Source organism: Drosophila virilis, unplaced genomic scaffold (genome assembly GCF_030788295.1).
Source record: "Drosophila virilis strain 15010-1051.87 unplaced genomic scaffold, Dvir_AGI_RSII-ME tig00002570, whole genome shotgun sequence".
NCBI classification, from domain to species: domain Eukaryota; kingdom Metazoa; phylum Arthropoda; class Insecta; order Diptera; family Drosophilidae; genus Drosophila; species Drosophila virilis.
In genome coordinates, this window is record NW_027212939.1 from 16,768 (window position 1) to 34,897 (window position 18,130).

General features: G+C 46.6%; 1 protein-coding gene across 1 annotated transcript in view; it reads right to left on the bottom strand.

Annotated features, from left to right (window-relative positions):
- Positions 1 to 18,130, bottom strand: part of LOC138911751 (uncharacterized) — a 49,920-nt gene that overhangs the window by 12,878 nt on the left and 18,912 nt on the right. Inside the window, exons 15-29 of the mRNA XM_070211133.1 lie at positions 17,040 to 17,303; positions 16,248 to 16,877; positions 14,232 to 14,550; positions 13,453 to 13,766; positions 12,684 to 12,822; positions 12,380 to 12,615; positions 10,752 to 11,015; positions 9,981 to 10,589; positions 7,964 to 8,282; positions 7,185 to 7,498; positions 6,108 to 6,554; positions 4,352 to 5,086; positions 2,337 to 2,655; positions 1,558 to 1,871; positions 484 to 927 (exon numbers count right to left, since the gene is read on the bottom strand). Of these exons, the coding sequence (XP_070067234.1) occupies positions 484 to 927; positions 1,558 to 1,871; positions 2,337 to 2,655; positions 4,352 to 5,086; positions 6,108 to 6,554; positions 7,185 to 7,498; positions 7,964 to 8,282; positions 9,981 to 10,589; positions 10,752 to 11,015; positions 12,380 to 12,615; positions 12,684 to 12,822; positions 13,453 to 13,766; positions 14,232 to 14,550; positions 16,248 to 16,877; positions 17,040 to 17,303 (5,667 nt within the window). The remainder of the gene's footprint in view (positions 1 to 483; positions 928 to 1,557; positions 1,872 to 2,336; positions 2,656 to 4,351; positions 5,087 to 6,107; positions 6,555 to 7,184; positions 7,499 to 7,963; positions 8,283 to 9,980; positions 10,590 to 10,751; positions 11,016 to 12,379; positions 12,616 to 12,683; positions 12,823 to 13,452; positions 13,767 to 14,231; positions 14,551 to 16,247; positions 16,878 to 17,039; positions 17,304 to 18,130) is intronic.

Consider the following 18,130-nt stretch of genomic DNA (forward strand, 5'->3'; position numbering starts at 1 on the left):
TTTAAAAATTCGATTGCATCCTCAGAGTTGAAATTAAATTCAAACTCCAAGGCTGCTTGCATATCATTATATATATGATTGTTTATTTCGTCGATAGATTCTGTATATTCTAGATAGCGTTTTTTAATATTCGCCTTATTAGTGGGCTGGCCGATAGCCAGTTGTTGATCATTGGCATAATTGCCGATGTTTGCAAAGTTAAACGCAGGTAGCCGATTACCTTGTTTTAAGGGATAGGTTGCGGCTCTGCCTGTTTCTAAATTAGTGACTGTTTGTTTGTTCCGAGAGTTTTTTGTGTACTCCCTCACTCGCTGGCCGTTTATCATAGTGTCTCTTGTATTACTCATTTCGAGTATCATTGGCGTCTGAGGAGCTACTAGCCGTTAAACTAGCTAGCGTCCTAGTGGCTGTTCCGTGCAATTTGGTTGCAGGATATGCATTAATTTTATTTTTGGCCACTATTTTCAAAAGTAGTTCAACTACTTGGTCCAATTTCGTGGTCATTTGCATAATTGCAGCCATGTTGCTATTTAAAGCATCAATGGCTGCATTATTGACCGGCTCTTGGCTTTCTTTTTGTTGCCGTTGCTTATTTTTCTGTTGCTTTTGCTGCTGCTGCTGCTGATGATGACTAGCGCCTGTTGTGTTTGAAGCATTCGCTGCTCCCGATTGATTTTTCTGGCGCTCTTCCTCTTGTTCCATCTGAAGTTTCTTCTGGAACTTTAGGAGGTGTTGCATGGCCGGATTATGCATCCGACCAGTATTGACTCGCCCGCTGGTCACCTGACTATAAGTCATCGTCGAGTTGGCAATGTTGCTTTGCATCTTCTGGTTCTTCTGCTGCTGATGTTGTTCACGGTCCTGGTTGGACACCACGTTTTGCGTTCCATGTTGACGCTTATTGACTGATGGCTGCTTGTGCTCGTGCTGGATGGGCATGACTCGTGCCCGGTTTGCTGATAGCCTAGCTCGCTCATCTTTAAAAGCTTTGCAGCCTTTATAATTGGCTACATGCTGGCCCTGACAATTGGCGCACTTTGAAGGCTCGCCTCTTGTCTTGGAGCATGTCGTGGTCGGGTGTCCTTGTCCGCATTTAAGGCATACAAATGGTCGTCGGCAATAGTTTTTACTATGCCCGTATGCCTGGCAACGGTGGCACTGAACAGGATCAGTGCGCTTCCGCTGCCTCTCCACTTTGATTTCCTGGCTGCCAAGTTGTTTCAGTTCCAGTATCTTAGTGTTGTTCTCGTTTTTCACTAGCTCAATTTCGAACGTATTGATCGGTTTGGCAGTGAAGCGTTGTTTTATCACGCCCACATACCTAACCTCATGCCCCATTCTTCGCAATTCTATGCGTACCCAGTCGCATGGAGTAGTGTGGTGTAAATGGCGAATAATGATTCTAAATCCGCGCTCATTGCGCATTTGATGGGTGTGCCGGTGAACATTAGAGGCATCAAGCAACGCAATTGTTGCATTGTATGCCTCAATGTCCGCACATTGCACTCTCACACCACCTGTCTGCGTACTTTTAGTAGCAAACTTATTAGCACCCACATTATTTGAGATATCTTTGATAATTCTTTGAATATCATCAATATTGGGCAGGTATATGGTGGGCACCTTGACCCGTTGAGCTAGATTCAGCTGCATTGTCTGACCAGAGATCATATTTGGATTGCAATCTGTTGCCTCATCTTCAACTTCCATGATGTCAATGTCATCACTGTCCTCGTTGTTGTTGTCGTTAGCAACGAATGTAGCATTGTTAGTTTTGCCAACATTCGTGCCATTATTTGACTGCGTGCTCTTTCTAGCTTTGGCTGCTGGTATATTATTGTCGCTTGACAGATTGTCGGATACTTTATTGGCTGTATTTGATTTAAAGAAATCAGAATACGAAGGAGTATCCCTGACACTGTCTGCGTTCGTAATATACTCAGCGTATGCTAATAATAGTGCACGCTTGTCACTCTTATTCGCTGGCATAGTTGGTGAGAATTTGCGCTTAATAGGTCGTTTAATGACCGTATTGGCTTTGGGTGATCCACAGATTCTAGTACCCAACATATCCTCATTTATTGGCAGCGATTGTTGCCCACTCGCCTCTAGTTCATTTTCTGAAACTTGCATAATTTCAGCTGGCATCATTCCCGCATAATTATTAGGAATTAATTGGCTAGCCGATGGAGCAGCATCGGCATTATTTTTATTAATTTCCTCCATTTCCTGGCTATGTGTGACACAGATAATTTCTGAGTCAGAATTGGTTGGGCTATCAGCAAGCATGTTGCTATGAACTTGCGCTCTAACAACATGTTGCTGTAGCCCCATACTGTCGCTCTCAACATTTTGTTCGCAGCTCGAGACGAACATGTTGCCATGATCGCTCTCACTACGTTCATAGCTGCTGCTGCTGCTGAATTTGCTCGTGTTCGATGCCGCTCTGCTGCCGACACTCAAACGCTCGATTGGCGCTTCTGCCGACGCAAGCGCCGACAGCGACTGAGCCGTAGAGAGCATTGGCGCTCTCTTGTGCTTCGGCTTCGGCTTTCTCCGTTTCAGCTGGCGTTGATGTTGTTGCTGCTGCTTGGGTAGCTGGTGCCGTTGCTGGTGTTGAGCTGTAAGCTGCTGCTGCTGATGCTGCAGCTGCAGCTGTATTGGTGCGCCAATGGCGACATTTTCAGCAACAGGTGCCGGGGTATGGGGGGGGGCTATAGCTTTTGTAGCTTTGGATGCAGCAATGGCCGCCGGCTTGGACGCCGCCTTTTCGCGCATTTTTTTCCTTATTTACTTGTCTATGTACTTGCCCTTTTTGCCTTATGTACATATCATTATGTATATATTTATAAGTTCTTTGGCGTAGTTTTTCCCTCGCTGTCGTCAGGTATCTCGTCTGTGATGGCTTCTTTTGTTAATAGAATTAACAATATGTTGCTGCTCTGCTATATATAAGTATATATACAGCACACAAGTTAGGTTTTATATATTTAATTTTATTTATTTATTTTATTTTATTGTTTAGCATTTAAAAATGCTGATTGGCCGTATTTAATTTGTTAGAATACTTTATTTTATTAGTTTTTGACTTTTTCTCTCCATTGTGGCTTTTATTTAAATTTTTTTTTTTTGAATTTATTTTTAGCATTTAAAAATGCTGATTGGCAGTTTATTTGTTTAAACTTTATTATTTAAATTGTTTGGCACAAGCATTTTATTTTATTTATTTTATTTTATTTAATTTAATTTTAATTTACTGGCAGAAATAAAGACACTTGTAAAAGTTTTTTTTTAGTTGTTCGTCTGGTTGGCCGACCGGGCGCTGTCCGCAAACACGTCCGCTCGCCACGACCGCCACAGAGAGATTTTTATTGTTGCTCATTTCTACATATAGTTTTGCAAACAGAAATTTTAGAACATTTATGGGAGCACTTAAAACTATGCAACGATCTCCAGTTTGCAAGGTGGAGAGCGACATGACGGGGGAGATACATTTAACATTTAATCTCGACTGACCTACATTTGGACATAACATAACATAACAGACTCTGTTCGATTAACATTATTGTCGTAGGTCAGTTCGCTGGGGGAAATTTCTGCACGATCAGCTGGCAATGCTGTCGTGTGAATGGCAAGAATAACATAAGTATCAATTGGGCACGCTAAGTACATGTGAGTGGACAAAAATTTAAATTTTAACAATTTTATGGCTAAATAATCTAATTGATTAATTTATTTTATATCGCACCGCCTTACGATGCGCTGGCCGCCTGCCTCTGGCCTTGCGGTGGACAATTGGCCTCCACCTGGTACCTGGCCGGCTTATTGTCGCATAAATTTGCAATTTGCATTGCGTGATGGCTGCCGCTACATCTGCTGGAAGTTGCATCGCTATGGAAGGGCATGACTTCAGCTGCTGGAGCGGATGACTGGCAATGAGCAACACCATCCACACACCCAGGATCCATGGATAGCGGATCGCCGTGTTATCGCGCCTGTTTTTGCCCGAGGGCGGAGTGATATGCAGCCTGCGCTGCATCATTTTTGCACGTACGGGTGGCGCTGTGTCTGGCCACTCGGCGTCGAGTGGATGACGTTTCGCCGGCTTCCGTGTGTGCTGAGCAGGCCGCTGACGCATTCGCTGGTCCATTTGTGCAGGTAAGTGGATACATGGCATTTTTTGCAATTTGCATTTTTTAACTTTTCTGTTTTTATTGCAGGTACGGCGTCTGCTGGGCTGGATAGATGGCCTCTGGGTAGTCATCCTACGCCTGCATCTTCGTCGCCGCTCCAATTTGGCAGTTTGTGCCATTTTCAGCTGGATTTGGTGGCATTTATTTGCCGTAGTGACCACCGTCGTGCGGTGCGTGTTGTGCAGATGCGTGTCCGGCTGGGCATTCTGCTCAATTTGGAGTCGCTGCGTCTGGCCAAGGGAGGCCGTTTTGACCACAATGTCCCATTGCTGGAGAAGCTGCTGCCCCTTAAGGACTGGATGATCAATAAGGGGCTGCTTTTTAGTGTCAAGGGAGTCCAGTGAGGACGCCGTCGACTGATGCTGTTGTGTCTGCCTGTACTCAGGTACAGTTTGTGCAATTTGCAGCTTGTGCATGTGCCCGTAGGTGGGCGTGGCGGCTGCCGTCGGCTGCTGTTGCACGTTCGGCTGTTCTCGCAGGACAGGCTGCAGATTTAGCGGGCGTTGCTGGTGGCCATAGGAGGCTCCTATCAACCATCGCTGCTGTGCTTGCTGCCCCATAAGGACAGGCTGCGGATTTAGCGGGCGTTGCAGGTGCCCAAATAAGGGCGTGGTGGATGCCGTCGGCTGTTGCTGCATGCTCGGCTGTCCCCATAGCACTGACTGAGGATTTTGCGACTGCTCCTGGTATCCATAGGCGGCACTGGAGGCTCCTATTGACCTTTGCTGCTGGTTCTGCTGCTCCCATAGGAGAGGCTGCGGATTTTGCGGCTGCTGCTGATGCCCAAATAAGGGCGTGGTGGATGCCGTCGGCTGCTGCTTCGCCGAATGGAGTTGCTGGTGCTGTGGATGCCCTTCAGGCCGCTGGATAGGCCAATATTGGGTAAGTGAAGTCTGGAATGTATTCAGATTTGAATTAGAGTTTATGTCCGTGGTCGAGTCCGAATTTGTCAGTTTGTATTGTTCTGTCCGACAGTGCTCGCTGTCAGTTAGTGGTTGCTTGGCTTCGTAATTATTACCTAGTTGCATCATACCCTGCAACAGGTTCTCAAGCATAAGTTTTTCGTGCGGGTCCGTATTATCTACGTCCCGTACAAGTTTTTTCTCCAAGACGTTGAAGATATGTTCGACTAGTGGGTCAGCTGGCTGCAGATTGTCAATTTCTAGGTCATCAGTCAGTTGATTTTGTTGCACATTGTGCATGAGTGTCTGTTGAGTAGTTGGCAGTTGAACTTTGTTATCTTTTGGTGTCCATTCTAAGTTGGACACCTGAGTAGACTGCCAATTAGTTTTGGGCACGCTATATTTATTTTTACTACGCGCTATAGGTGCGCGTAGCAGCGTGTGCCCTCTATATTGTTTGACATATGATTTGCCTTTTTGGCTACGGCTGCGTGGGGGAGTATCATGTTGATTATGATTAAATAATTCATTTAAAAATTCGATTGCATCCTCAGAGTTGAAGTTAAATTCAAACTCCAAGGCTGCTTGCATATCATTATATATATGATTGTTTATTTCGTCGATAGATTCTGTATATTCTAGATAGCGTTTTTTAATATTCGCCTTATTAGTGGGCTGGCCGATAGCCAGTTGTTGATCATTGGCATAATTGCCGATGTTTGCAAAGTTAAACGCAGGTAGCCGATTACCTTGTTTTAAGGGATAGGTTGCGGCTCTGCCTGTTTCTAAATTAGTGACTGTTTGTTTGTTCCGAGAGCTTTTTGTGTACTCCCTCACTCGCTGGCCGTTTATCATAGTGTCTCTTGTATTACTCATTTCGAGTATCATTGGCGTCTGAGGAGCTACTAGCCGTTAAGCTAGCTAGCGTCCTAGTGGCTGTTCCGTGCAATTTGGTTGCAGGATATGCATTGATATTATTTTTGGCCACTATTTTCAAAAGTAGTTCAACTACTTGGTCCAATTTCGTGGTCATTTGCATAATTGCAGCCATGTTGCTATTTAAAGCATCAATGGCTGCATTATTGACCGGCTCTTGGCTTTCTTTTTGTTGCCGTTGCTTATTTTTCTGTTGCTTTTGCTGCTGCTGATGCTGCTGGTGATGTCTAGCGCCTGTTGTGTTTGAAGCATTCGCTGCTCCTGTTTGATTTTTCTGGCGCTCTTCCTCTTGTTCCATCTGAAGCTTCTTCTGGAACTTGAGTAGGTGTTGCATGGCCGGATTATGCATCCGACCAGTATTGACTCGCCCGCTGGTCACCTGACTATAAGTCATCGTCGAGTTGGCAATGTTGCTTTGCATCTTCTGGTTCTTCTGCTGCTGATGTTGTTCACGGTCCTGGTTGGACACCACGTTTTGCGTTCCATGTTGACGCTTATTGACTGATGGCTGCTTGCGCTCGTGCTGGATGGGCATGACTCGTGCCCGGTTTGCTGATAGCCTAGCTCGCTCATCTTTAAAAGCTTTGCAGCCTTTATAATTGGCTACATGCTGGCCCTGACAATTGGCGCACTTTGAAGGCTCGCCTCTTGTCTTGGAGCATGTCGTGGTCGGGTGTCCTTGTCCGCATTTAAGGCATACAAATGGTCGTCGGCAATAGTTTTTACTATGCCCGTATGCCTGGCAACGGTGGCACTGAACAGGATCAGTGCGCTTCCGCTGCCTCTCCACTTTGATTTCCTGGCTGCCAAGTTGTTTCAGTTCCAGTATCTTAGTGTTGTTCTCGTTTTTCACTAGCTCAATTTCAAACGTATTGATCGGTTTGGCAGTGAAGCGTTGTTTTATCACGCCCACATACCTAACCTCATGCCCCAATCTTCGCAATTCCATGCGTACCCAGTCGCATGGAGTTGTGTGGTGTAAATGGCGAATAATGATTCTAAATCCGCGCTCATTGCGCATTTGATGGGTGTGCCGGTGAACATTAGAGGCATCAAGCAACGCAATTGTTGCATTGTATGCCTCAATGTCCGCACATTGCACTCTCACACCACCTGTCTGCGTACTTTTAGTAGCAAACTTATTAGCACCCACATTATTTGAGATATCTTTGATAATTCTTTGAATATCATCAATATTGGGCAGGTATATGGTGGGCACCTTGACCCGTTGAGCTAGATTCAGCTGCATTGTCTGACCAGAGATCATATTTGGATTGCAATCTGTTGCCTCATCTTCAACTTCCATGATGTCAATGTCATCACTGTCCTCGTTGTTGTTGTCGTTAGCAACGAATGTAGCATTGTTAGTTTTGCCAACATTCGTGCCATTATTTGTCTGCGTGCTCTTTCTAGCTTTAGCTGCTGGTATATTATTGTCGCTTGACAGATTGTCGGATACTTTATTGGCTGTATTTGATTTAAAGAAATCAGAATACGAAGGAGTATCCCTGACACTGTCTGCGTTCGTAATATACTCAGCGTATGCTAATAATAGTGCACGCTTGTCACTCTTATTCGCTGGCATAGTTGGTGAAATTTTGCGCTTAATAGGTCGTTTAATGACCGTATTGGCTTTGGGTGATCCACAGATTCTAGTACCCAACATATCCTCATTTATTGGCAGCGATTGTTGCCCACTCGCCTCCAGTTCATTTTCTGAAACTTGCATAATTTCAGCTGGCATCATTCCCGCATAATTATTAGGAATTAATTGACTAGCCGATGGAGTAGCATCGGCATTATTTTTATTAATTTCCTCCATTTCCTGGCTATATGTGACACAGATAATTTCTGAGTCAGAATTGATTGGGCTATCAGCAAGCATGTTGCTATGAACTTGCGCTCTAACAACATGTTGCTGTAGCCCCATACTGTCGCTCTCAACATTTTGTTCGCAGCTCGAGACGAACATGTTGCCATGATCGCTCTCACTACGTTCATAGCTGCTGCTGCTGCTGAATTTGCTCGTGTTCGATGCCGCTCTGCTGCCGACACTCAAACGCTCGATTGGCGCTTCTGCCGACGCAAGCGCCGACAGCGACTGAGCCGTAGAGAGCATTGGCGCTCTCTTGTGCTTCGGCTTCGGCTTTCTCCGTTTCAGCTGGTGTTGGTGTTGTTGCTGCTGCTTGGGTAGCTGGTGCCGTTGCTGGTGTTGAGCTGTAAGCTGCTGCTGCTGATGCTGCAGCTGCAGCTGTATTGGTGCGCCAATGGCGACATTTTCAGCAACAGGTGCCGGGGTATGGGGGGGGGCTATAGCTTTTGTAGCTTTGGATGCAGCAATGGCCGCCGGCTTGGACGCCGCCTTTTCGCGCATTTTTTTCCTTATTTACTTGTCTATGTACTTGCCCTTTTTGCCTTATATACATATCATTATGTATATATTTATGAGTTTTTTTGGCGTAGTTTTCCCTCGCTGTCGTCAGGTATCTCGTCTGTGATGGCTTCTTTTGTTAATAGTATTAACAATATGTTGCTGCTCTGCTGTATATAAGTATATATACAGCACACAAGTTAGGTTTTATATATTTGGTTTTATTTATTTATTTTATTTTATTGTTTAGCATTTAAAAATGCTGATTGGCCGTATTTAATTTGTTAGAATACTTGATTTTATTAGTTTTTCACTTTTTCTCTCCATTGTGGCTTTAATTTAATAATTTTTTTTTTTTTTTTTTAGTTTATTTTTAGCATTTAAAAATGCTGATTGGCAGTTTATTTGTTTAAACTTTATTATTTAAATTGTTTGGCACAAGCATTTTATTTTATTTATTTTATTTATTTAATTTAATTTTAATTTACTGGCAGAAATAAAGGCACTTGTAAAACTTTTTAGTTGTTCGTCTGGTTGGCCGACCGGGCGCTGTCCGCAAACACGTCCGCTCGCCACGACCGCCACAGAGAGATTTTTATTGTTGCTCATTTCTACATATAGTTTTGCAAACAGAAATTTTAGAACATTTATGGGAGCACTTAAAACTATGCAACGATCTCCAGTTTGCAAGGTGGAGAGGGACATGACGGGGGAGATACATTTAACATTTAATCTCGACTGACCTACATTTAAACATAACATAACATAACAGACTCTGTTCGATTAACATTATTGTCGTAGGTCAGTTCGCTGGGGGAAATTTATGCACGATCAGCTGGCAATGCTGTCGTGTGAATGGCAAGAATAACATAAGTATCAATTGGGCACGCTAAGTACATGTGAGTAGTTGAAAATTTTAAATGTAACAATTTTATGGCTAAATAATCTAATTAATTAATTTATTTTATATCGCACCGCCTTACGATGCGCTGGCCGTCTGCCTCTGGCCTTGCGGTGGACAATTGGCCTCCACCTGGTACCTGGCCGGCTTATTGTCGCATAAATTTGCAATTTGCATTGCGTGATGGCTGCCGCTACATCTGCTGGAAGTTGCATCGCTTTGGAAGGGCATAACTTCAGCTGCTGGAGCGGGTGACTGGCAATGAGCAACACCATCCACACACCCAGGATCCATGGATAGCGGATCGCCGTGTTATCGCGCCTGTTTTTGCCCGAGGGCGGAGTGATATGCAGCCTGCGCTGCATCATTTTTGCACGTACGGGTGGCGCTGTGTCTGGCCACTCGGCGTCGAGTGGATGACGTTTCGCCGGCTTCCGTGTGTGCTGAGCAGGCCGCTGACGCATTCGCTGGTCCATTTGTGCAGGTAAGTGAATAAATGGCATTTTTTGCAATTTGCATTTTTTAACATTTCTGTTTTTATTGCAGGTACGGCGTCTGCTGGGCTGGATAGATGGCCTCTGGGTAGTCATCCTTCGCCTGCATCTTCGTCGCCGCTCCAATTTGGCAGTTTGTGCCATTTTCAGCTGGATTAGGTGGCATTTATTTGCCGTAGTGACCACCGTCAATTGGTGCGTGTTGTGCAGCTGCGTGTCCGGCTGGGCATTCTGCTCAATTTGGGGTCGCTGCGTCTGGCCAAGGGAGGCCGTTTTGACCACAATGTCCCATTGCTGGAGAAGCTGCTGCCCCTTAAGGACTGGATGATCAATAAGGGGCTGCTTTTTAGTGCCAAGGGAGTCCAGTGAGGACGCCGTCGACTGATGCTGTTGTGTCTGCCTGTACTCAGGTACAGATTGTGCATTTTGAGGCTCGCGCTTGAGCCCGTAGGTGGGCGTGGCGGCTGTCGTCGGCTGCTGTTGCACGTTCGGCTGCAGATTTGGCGGGCGTTGCTGGTGACCATAGGAGGCATTGGAGGCTCCTATTGACCATCGCTGCTGTGCTTGCTGCCCCCATAGACGAGGCTGCAGATTTTGCGGCTGCTGCTGGTGCCCAAATGAGGGCGTGGTGGATGCCGTCGGCTGTTGCTGCGTGCTCAGCTGTCCCCATAGGACGGACCGAGGATTTTGCGGCTGCTCCTGGTGTCCATAGGCGGCACTGGAGGCTCGTATTGACCTTTGCTGCTGGTTCTGCTGCTCCCATAGGAGGGGCTGCAGATTTTGCGGCTGCTGCTGGTGACCATAGGCGGCACTGGAGGCTCCTATTGACCATCGCTGCTGTTCTTGCTGCTCCCATGGACGAGGCTGCAGATTTTGCGGCTGCTGCTGGTGCCCAAATGAGGGCGTGGTGGATGCCGTCGGCTGTTGCTGCATGCTCGGCTGTCCCCATAGCACGGACTGAGGATTTTGCGGCTGCTGCTGGTATCCATAGGAGGCATTGGAGGCTCCTATAGACCACCGCTGCTGTGCTTGCTGCCCCCATAGACGAGGCTGCAGATTTTGCGGCTGCTGCTGGTGCCCAGAGGAGGGCGTGGTGGGTGCCGTCGGCTGTTGCTGCATGCTCGGCTGTCCCCATAGCACGGACTGAGGATTTTGCGGCTGCTGCTGGTGACCATAGGCGGCACTGGAGGCTCCAATTGACCATCGCTGCTGTTCTTGCTGCTCCCATAGGAGAGGCTGCGGATTTTGCGGCTGCTGCTGGTGACCATAGGCGGCACTGGAGGCTCCAATTGACCATCGCTGCTGTTCTTGCTGCTCCCATAGGGGAGGCTGCGGATTTTGCGGCTGCTGCTGGTGACCATAGGCGGCACTGGAGGCTCCTATTGACCATCGCTGCTGGTTCTGCTGCTCCCATAGGAGAGGCTGCGGATTTTGCGGCTGCTGCTGGTGCCCAAATAAGGGCGTGGTGGATGCCGTCGGCTGCTGTTTCGCCGAATGGAGTTGCTGGTGCTGTGGATGCCCTTCAGGCCGCTGGATAGGCCAATATTGGGTAAGTGAAGTCTGGAATGTATTCAGATTTGAATTAGAGTTTATGTCCGTGGTCGAGTCCGAATTTGTCAGTTTGTATTGTTCTGTCCGACAGTGCTCGCTGTCAGTTAGTGGTTGCTTGGCTTCGTAATTATTACCTAGTTGCATCATACCCTGCAACAGGTTCTCAAGCATAAGTTTTTCGTGCGGGTCCGTATTATCTACGTCCCGTACAAGTTTTTTTCTCCAAGACGTTGAAGATATGTTCGACTAGTGGGTCAGCTGGCTGCAGATTGTCAATTTCTAGGTCATCAGTCAGTTGATTTTGTTGCACATTGTGCATGAGTGTCTGTTGAGTAGTTGGTAGTTGAACTTTGTTATCTTTTGGTGTCCATTCTAAGTTGGACACCTGAGTAGACTGCCAATTAGTTTTGGGCACGCTATATTTATTTTTACTACGCGCTATAGGTGCGCGTAGCAGCGTGTGCCCTCTATATTGTTTGACATATGATTTGCCTTTTTGGCTACGGCTGCGTGGGGGAGTATCATGTTGATTATGAGTAAATAATTCATTTAAAAATTCGATTGCATCCTCAGAGTTGAAATTAAATTCAAACTCCAAGGCTGCTTGCATATCATTATATATATGATTGTTTATTTCGTCGATAGATTCTGTATATTCTAGATAGCGTTTTTTAATATTCGCCTTATTAGTGGGCTGGCCGATAGCCAGTTGTTGATCATTGGCATAATTGCCGATGTTTGCAAAGTTAAACGCAGGTAGCCGATTACCTTGTTTTAAGGGATAGGTTGCGGCTCTGCCTGTTTCTAAATTAGTGACTGTTTGTTTGTTCCGAGAGTTTTTTGTGTACTCCCTCACTCGCTGGCCGTTTATCATAGTGTCTCTTGTATTACTCATTTCGAGTATCATTGGCGTCTGAGGAGCTACTAGCCGTTAAACTAGCTAGCGTCCTAGTGGCTGTTCCGTGCAATTTGGTTGCAGGATATGCATTAATTTTATTTTTGGCCACTATTTTCAAAAGTAGTTCAACTACTTGGTCCAATTTCGTGGTCATTTGCATAATTGCAGCCATGTTGCTATTTAAAGCATCAATGGCTGCATTATTGACCGGCTCTTGGCTTTCTTTTTGTTGCCGTTGCTTATTTTTCTGTTGCTTTTGCTGCTGCTGCTGCTGATGATGACTAGCGCCTGTTGTGTTTGAAGCATTCGCTGCTCCCGATTGATTTTTCTGGCGCTCTTCCTCTTGTTCCATCTGAAGTTTCTTCTGGACTTTAGGAGGTGTTGCATGGCCGGATTATGCATCCGACCAGTATTGACTCGCCCGCTGGTCACCTGACTATAAGTCATCGTCGAGTTGGCAATGTTGCTTTGCATCTTCTGGTTCTTCTGCTGCTGATGTTGTTCACGGTCCTGGTTGGACACCACGTTTTGCGTTCCATGTTGACGCTTATTGACTGATGGCTGCTTGTGCTCGTGCTGGATGGGCATGACTCGTGCCCGGTTTGCTGATAGCCTAGCTCGCTCATCTTTAAAAGCTTTGCAGCCTTTATAATTGGCTACATGCTGGCCCTGACAATTGGCGCACTTTGAAGGCTCGCCTCTTGTCTTGGAGCATGTCGTGGTCGGGTGTCCTTGTCCGCATTTAAGGCATACAAATGGTCGTCGGCAATAGTTTTTACTATGCCCGTATGCCTGGCAACGGTGGCACTGAACAGGATCAGTGCGCTTCCGCTGCCTCTCCACTTTGATTTCCTGGCTGCCAAGTTGTTTCAGTTCCAGTATCTTAGTGTTGTTCTCGTTTTTCACTAGCTCAATTTCGAACGTATTGATCGGTTTGGCAGTGAAGCGTTGTTTTATCACGCCCACATACCTAACCTCATGCCCCATTCTTCGCAATTCTATGCGTACCCAGTCGCATGGAGTAGTGTGGTGTAAATGGCGAATAATGATTCTAAATCCGCGCTCATTGCGCATTTGATGGGTGTGCCGGTGAACATTAGAGGCATCAAGCAACGCAATTGTTGCATTGTATGCCTCAATGTCCGCACATTGCACTCTCACACCACCTGTCTGCGTACTTTTAGTAGCAAACTTATTAGCACCCACATTATTTGAGATATCTTTGATAATTCTTTGAATATCATCAATATTGGGCAGGTATATGGTGGGCACCTTGACCCGTTGAGCTAGATTCAGCTGCATTGTCTGACCAGAGATCATATTTGGATTGCAATCTGTTGCCTCATCTTCAACTTCCATGATGTCAATGTCATCACTGTCCTCGTTGTTGTTGTCGTTAGCAACGAATGTAGCATTGTTAGTTTTGCCAACATTCGTGCCATTATTTGACTGCGTGCTCTTTCTAGCTTTGGCTGCTGGTATATTATTGTCGCTTGACAGATTGTCGGATACTTTATTGGCTGTATTTGATTTAAAGAAATCAGAATACGAAGGAGTATCCCTGACACTGTCTGCGTTCGTAATATACTCAGCGTATGCTAATAATAGTGCACGCTTGTCACTCTTATTCGCTGGCATAGTTGGTGAGAATTTGCGCTTAATAGGTCGTTTAATGACCGTATTGGCTTTGGGTGATCCACAGATTCTAGTACCCAACATATCCTCATTTATTGGCAGCGATTGTTGCCCACTCGCCTCTAGTTCATTTTCTGAAACTTGCATAATTTCAGCTGGCATCATTCCCGCATAATTATTAGGAATTAATTGGCTAGCCGATGGAGCAGCATCGGCATTATTTTTATTAATTTCCTCCATTTCCTGGCTATGTGTGACACAGATAATTTCTGAGTCAGAATTGGTTGGGCTATCAGCAAGCATGTTGCTATGAACTTGCGCTCTAACAACATGTTGCTGTAGCCCCATACTGTCGCTCTCAACATTTTGTTCGCAGCTCGAGACGAACATGTTGCCATGATCGCTCTCACTACGTTCATAGCTGCTGCTGCTGCTGAATTTGCTCGTGTTCGATGCCGCTCTGCTGCCGACACTCAAACGCTCGATTGGCGCTTCTGCCGACGCAAGCGCCGACAGCGACTGAGCCGTAGAGAGCATTGGCGCTCTCTTGTGCTTCGGCTTCGGCTTTCTCCGTTTCAGCTGGCGTTGATGTTGTTGCTGCTGCTTGGGTAGCTGGTGCCGTTGCTGGTGTTGAGCTGTAAGCTGCTGCTGCTGATGCTGCAGCTGCAGCTGTATTGGTGCGCCAATGGCGACATTTTCAGCAACAGGTGCCGGGGTATGGGGGGGGGCTATAGCTTTTGTAGCTTTGGATGCAGCAATGGCCGCCGGCTTGGACGCCGCCTTTTCGCGCATTTTTTTCCTTATTTACTTGTCTATGTACTTGCCCTTTTTGCCTTATGTACATATCATTATGTATATATTTATAAGTTCTTTGGCGTAGTTTTTCCCTCGCTGTCGTCAGGTATCTCGTCTGTGATGGCTTCTTTTGTTAATAGAATTAACAATATGTTGCTGCTCTGCTATATATAAGTATATATACAGCACACAAGTTAGGTTTTATATATTTAATTTTATTTATTTATTTTATTTTATTGTTTAGCATTTAAAAATGCTGATTGGCCGTATTTAATTTGTTAGAATACTTTATTTTATTAGTTTTTGACTTTTTCTCTCCATTGTGGCTTTTATTTAAATTTTTTTTTTTTTGAATTTATTTTTAGCATTTAAAAATGCTGATTGGCAGTTTATTTGTTTAAACTTTATTATTTAAATTGTTTGGCACAAGCATTTTATTTTATTTATTTTATTTTATTTAATTTAATTTTAATTTACTGGCAGAAATAAAGACACTTGTAAAAGTTTTTTTTTAGTTGTTCGTCTGGTTGGCCGACCGGGCGCTGTCCGCAAACACGTCCGCTCGCCACGACCGCCACAGAGAGATTTTTATTGTTGCTCATTTCTACATATAGTTTTGCAAACAGAAATTTTAGAACATTTATGGGAGCACTTAAAACTATGCAACGATCTCCAGTTTGCAAGGTGGAGAGCGACATGACGGGGGAGATACATTTAACATTTAATCTCGACTGACCTACATTTGGACATAACATAACATAACAGACTCTGTTCGATTAACATTATTGTCGTAGGTCAGTTCGCTGGGGGAAATTTCTGCACGATCAGCTGGCAATGCTGTCGTGTGAATGGCAAGAATAACATAAGTATCAATTGGGCACGCTAAGTACATGTGAGTGGACAAAAATTTAAATTTTAACAATTTTATGGCTAAATAATCTAATTGATTAATTTATTTTATATCGCACCGCCTTACGATGCGCTGGCCGCCTGCCTCTGGCCTTGCGGTGGACAATTGGCCTCCACCTGGTACCTGGCCGGCTTATTGTCGCATAAATTTGCAATTTGCATTGCGTGATGGCTGCCGCTACATCTGCTGGAAGTTGCATCGCTATGGAAGGGCATGACTTCAGCTGCTGGAGCGGATGACTGGCAATGAGCAACACCATCCACACACCCAGGATCCATGGATAGCGGATCGCCGTGTTATCGCGCCTGTTTTTGCCCGAGGGCGGAGTGATATGCAGCCTGCGCTGCATCATTTTTGCACGTACGGGTGGCGCTGTGTCTGGCCACTCGGCGTCGAGTGGATGACGTTTCGCCGGCTTCCGTGTGTGCTGAGCAGGCCGCTGACGCATTCGCTGGTCCATTTGTGCAGGTAAGTGGATACATGGCATTTTTTGCAATTTGCATTTTTTAACATTTCTGTTTTTATTGCAGGTACGGCGTCTGCTGGGCTGGATAGATGGCCTCTGGGTAGTCATCCTACGCCTGCATCTTCGTCGCCGCTCCAATTTGGCAGTTTGTGCCATTTTCAGCTGGATTTGGTGGCATTTATTTGCCGTAGTGACCACCGTCGTGCGGTGCGTGTTGTGCAGATGCGTGTCCGGCTGGGCATTCTGCTCAATTTGGAGTCGCTGCGTCTGGCCAAGGGAGGCCGTTTTGACCACAATGTCCCATTGCTGGAGAAGCTGCTGCCCCTTAAGGACTGGATGATCAATAAGGGGCTGCTTTTTAGTGCCAAGGGAGTCCAGTGAGGACGCCGTCGACTGATGCTGTTGTGTCTGCCTGTACTCAGGTACAGATTTGTGCAATTTTGCAGCTTGTGCATGTAGCCCGTAGGTGGGCGTGGCGGCTGCCGTCGGCTGCTGTTGCACGTTCGGCTGTTCTCGCAGGACAGGCTGCAGATTTAGCGGGCGTTGCTGGTGACCATAGGAGGCATTGGAGGCTCCTATTGACCATCGCTGCTGTGCTTGCTGCCCCCATAGACGAGGCTGCAGATTTTGCGGCTGCTGCTGGTGCCCAAATGAGGGCGTGGTGGATGCCGTCGGCTGTTGCTGCGTGCTCAGCTGTCCCCATAGGACGGACCGAGGATTTTGCGGCTGCTCCTGGTGTCCATAGGCGGCACTGGAGGCTCGTATTGACCTTTGCTGCTGGTTCTGCTGCTCCCATAGGAGGGGCTGCAGATTTTGCGGCTGCTGCTGGTGACCATAGGCGGCACTGGAGGCTCCTATTGACCATCGCTGCTGTTCTTGCTGCTCCCATGGACGAGGCTGCAGATTTTGCGGCTGCTGCTGGTGCCCAAATGAGGGCGTGGTGGATGCCGTCGGCTGTTGCTGCATGCTCGGCTGTCCCCATAGCACGGACTGAGGATTTTGCGGCTGCTGCTGGTATCCATAGGAGGCATTGGAGGCTCCTATAGACCACCGCTGCTGTGCTTGCTGCCCCCATAGACGAGGCTGCAGATTTTGCGGCTGCTGCTGGTGCCCAGAGGAGGGCGTGGTGGGTGCCGTCGGCTGTTGCTGCATGCTCGGCTGTCCCCATAGCACGGACTGAGGATTTTGCGGCTGCTGCTGGTGACCATAGGCGGCACTGGAGGCTCCAATTGACCATCGCTGCTGTTCTTGCTGCTCCCATAGGAGAGGCTGCGGATTTTGCGGCTGCTGCTGGTGACCATAGGCGGCACTGGAGGCTCCAATTGACCATCGCTGCTGTTCTTGCTGCTCCCATAGGGGAGGCTGCGGATTTTGCGGCTGCTGCTGGTGACCATAGGCGGCACTGGAGGCTCCTATTGACCATCGCTGCTGGTTCTGCTGCTCCCATAGGAGAGGCTGCGGATTTTGCGGCTGCTGCTGGTGCCCAAATAAGGGCGTGGTGGATGCCGTCGGCTGCTGTTTCGCCGAATGGAGTTGCTGGTGCTGTGGATGCCCTTCAGGCCGCTGGATAGGCCAATATTGGGTAAGTGAAGTCTGGAATGTATTCAGATTTGAATTAGAGTTTATGTCCGTGGTCGAGTCCGAATTTGTCAGTTTGTATTGTTCTGTCCGACAGTGCTCGCTGTCAGTTAGTGGTTGCTTGGCTTCGTAATTATTACCTAGTTGCATCATACCCTGCAACAGGTTCTCAAGCATAAGTTTTTCGTGCGGGTCCGTATTATCTACGTCCCGTACAAGTTTTTTCTCCAAGACGTTGAAGATATGTTCGACTAGTGGGTCAGCTGGCTGCAGATTGTCAATTTCTAGGTCATCAGTCAGTTGATTTTGTTGCACATTGTGCATGAGTGTCTGTTGAGTAGTTGGTAGTTGAACTTTGTTATCTTTTGGTGTCCATTCTAAGTTGGACACCTGAGTAGACTGCCAATTAGTTTTGGGCACGCTATATTTATTTTTACTACGCGCTATAGGTGCGCGTAGCAGCGTGTGCCCTCTATATTGTTTGACATATGATTTGCCTT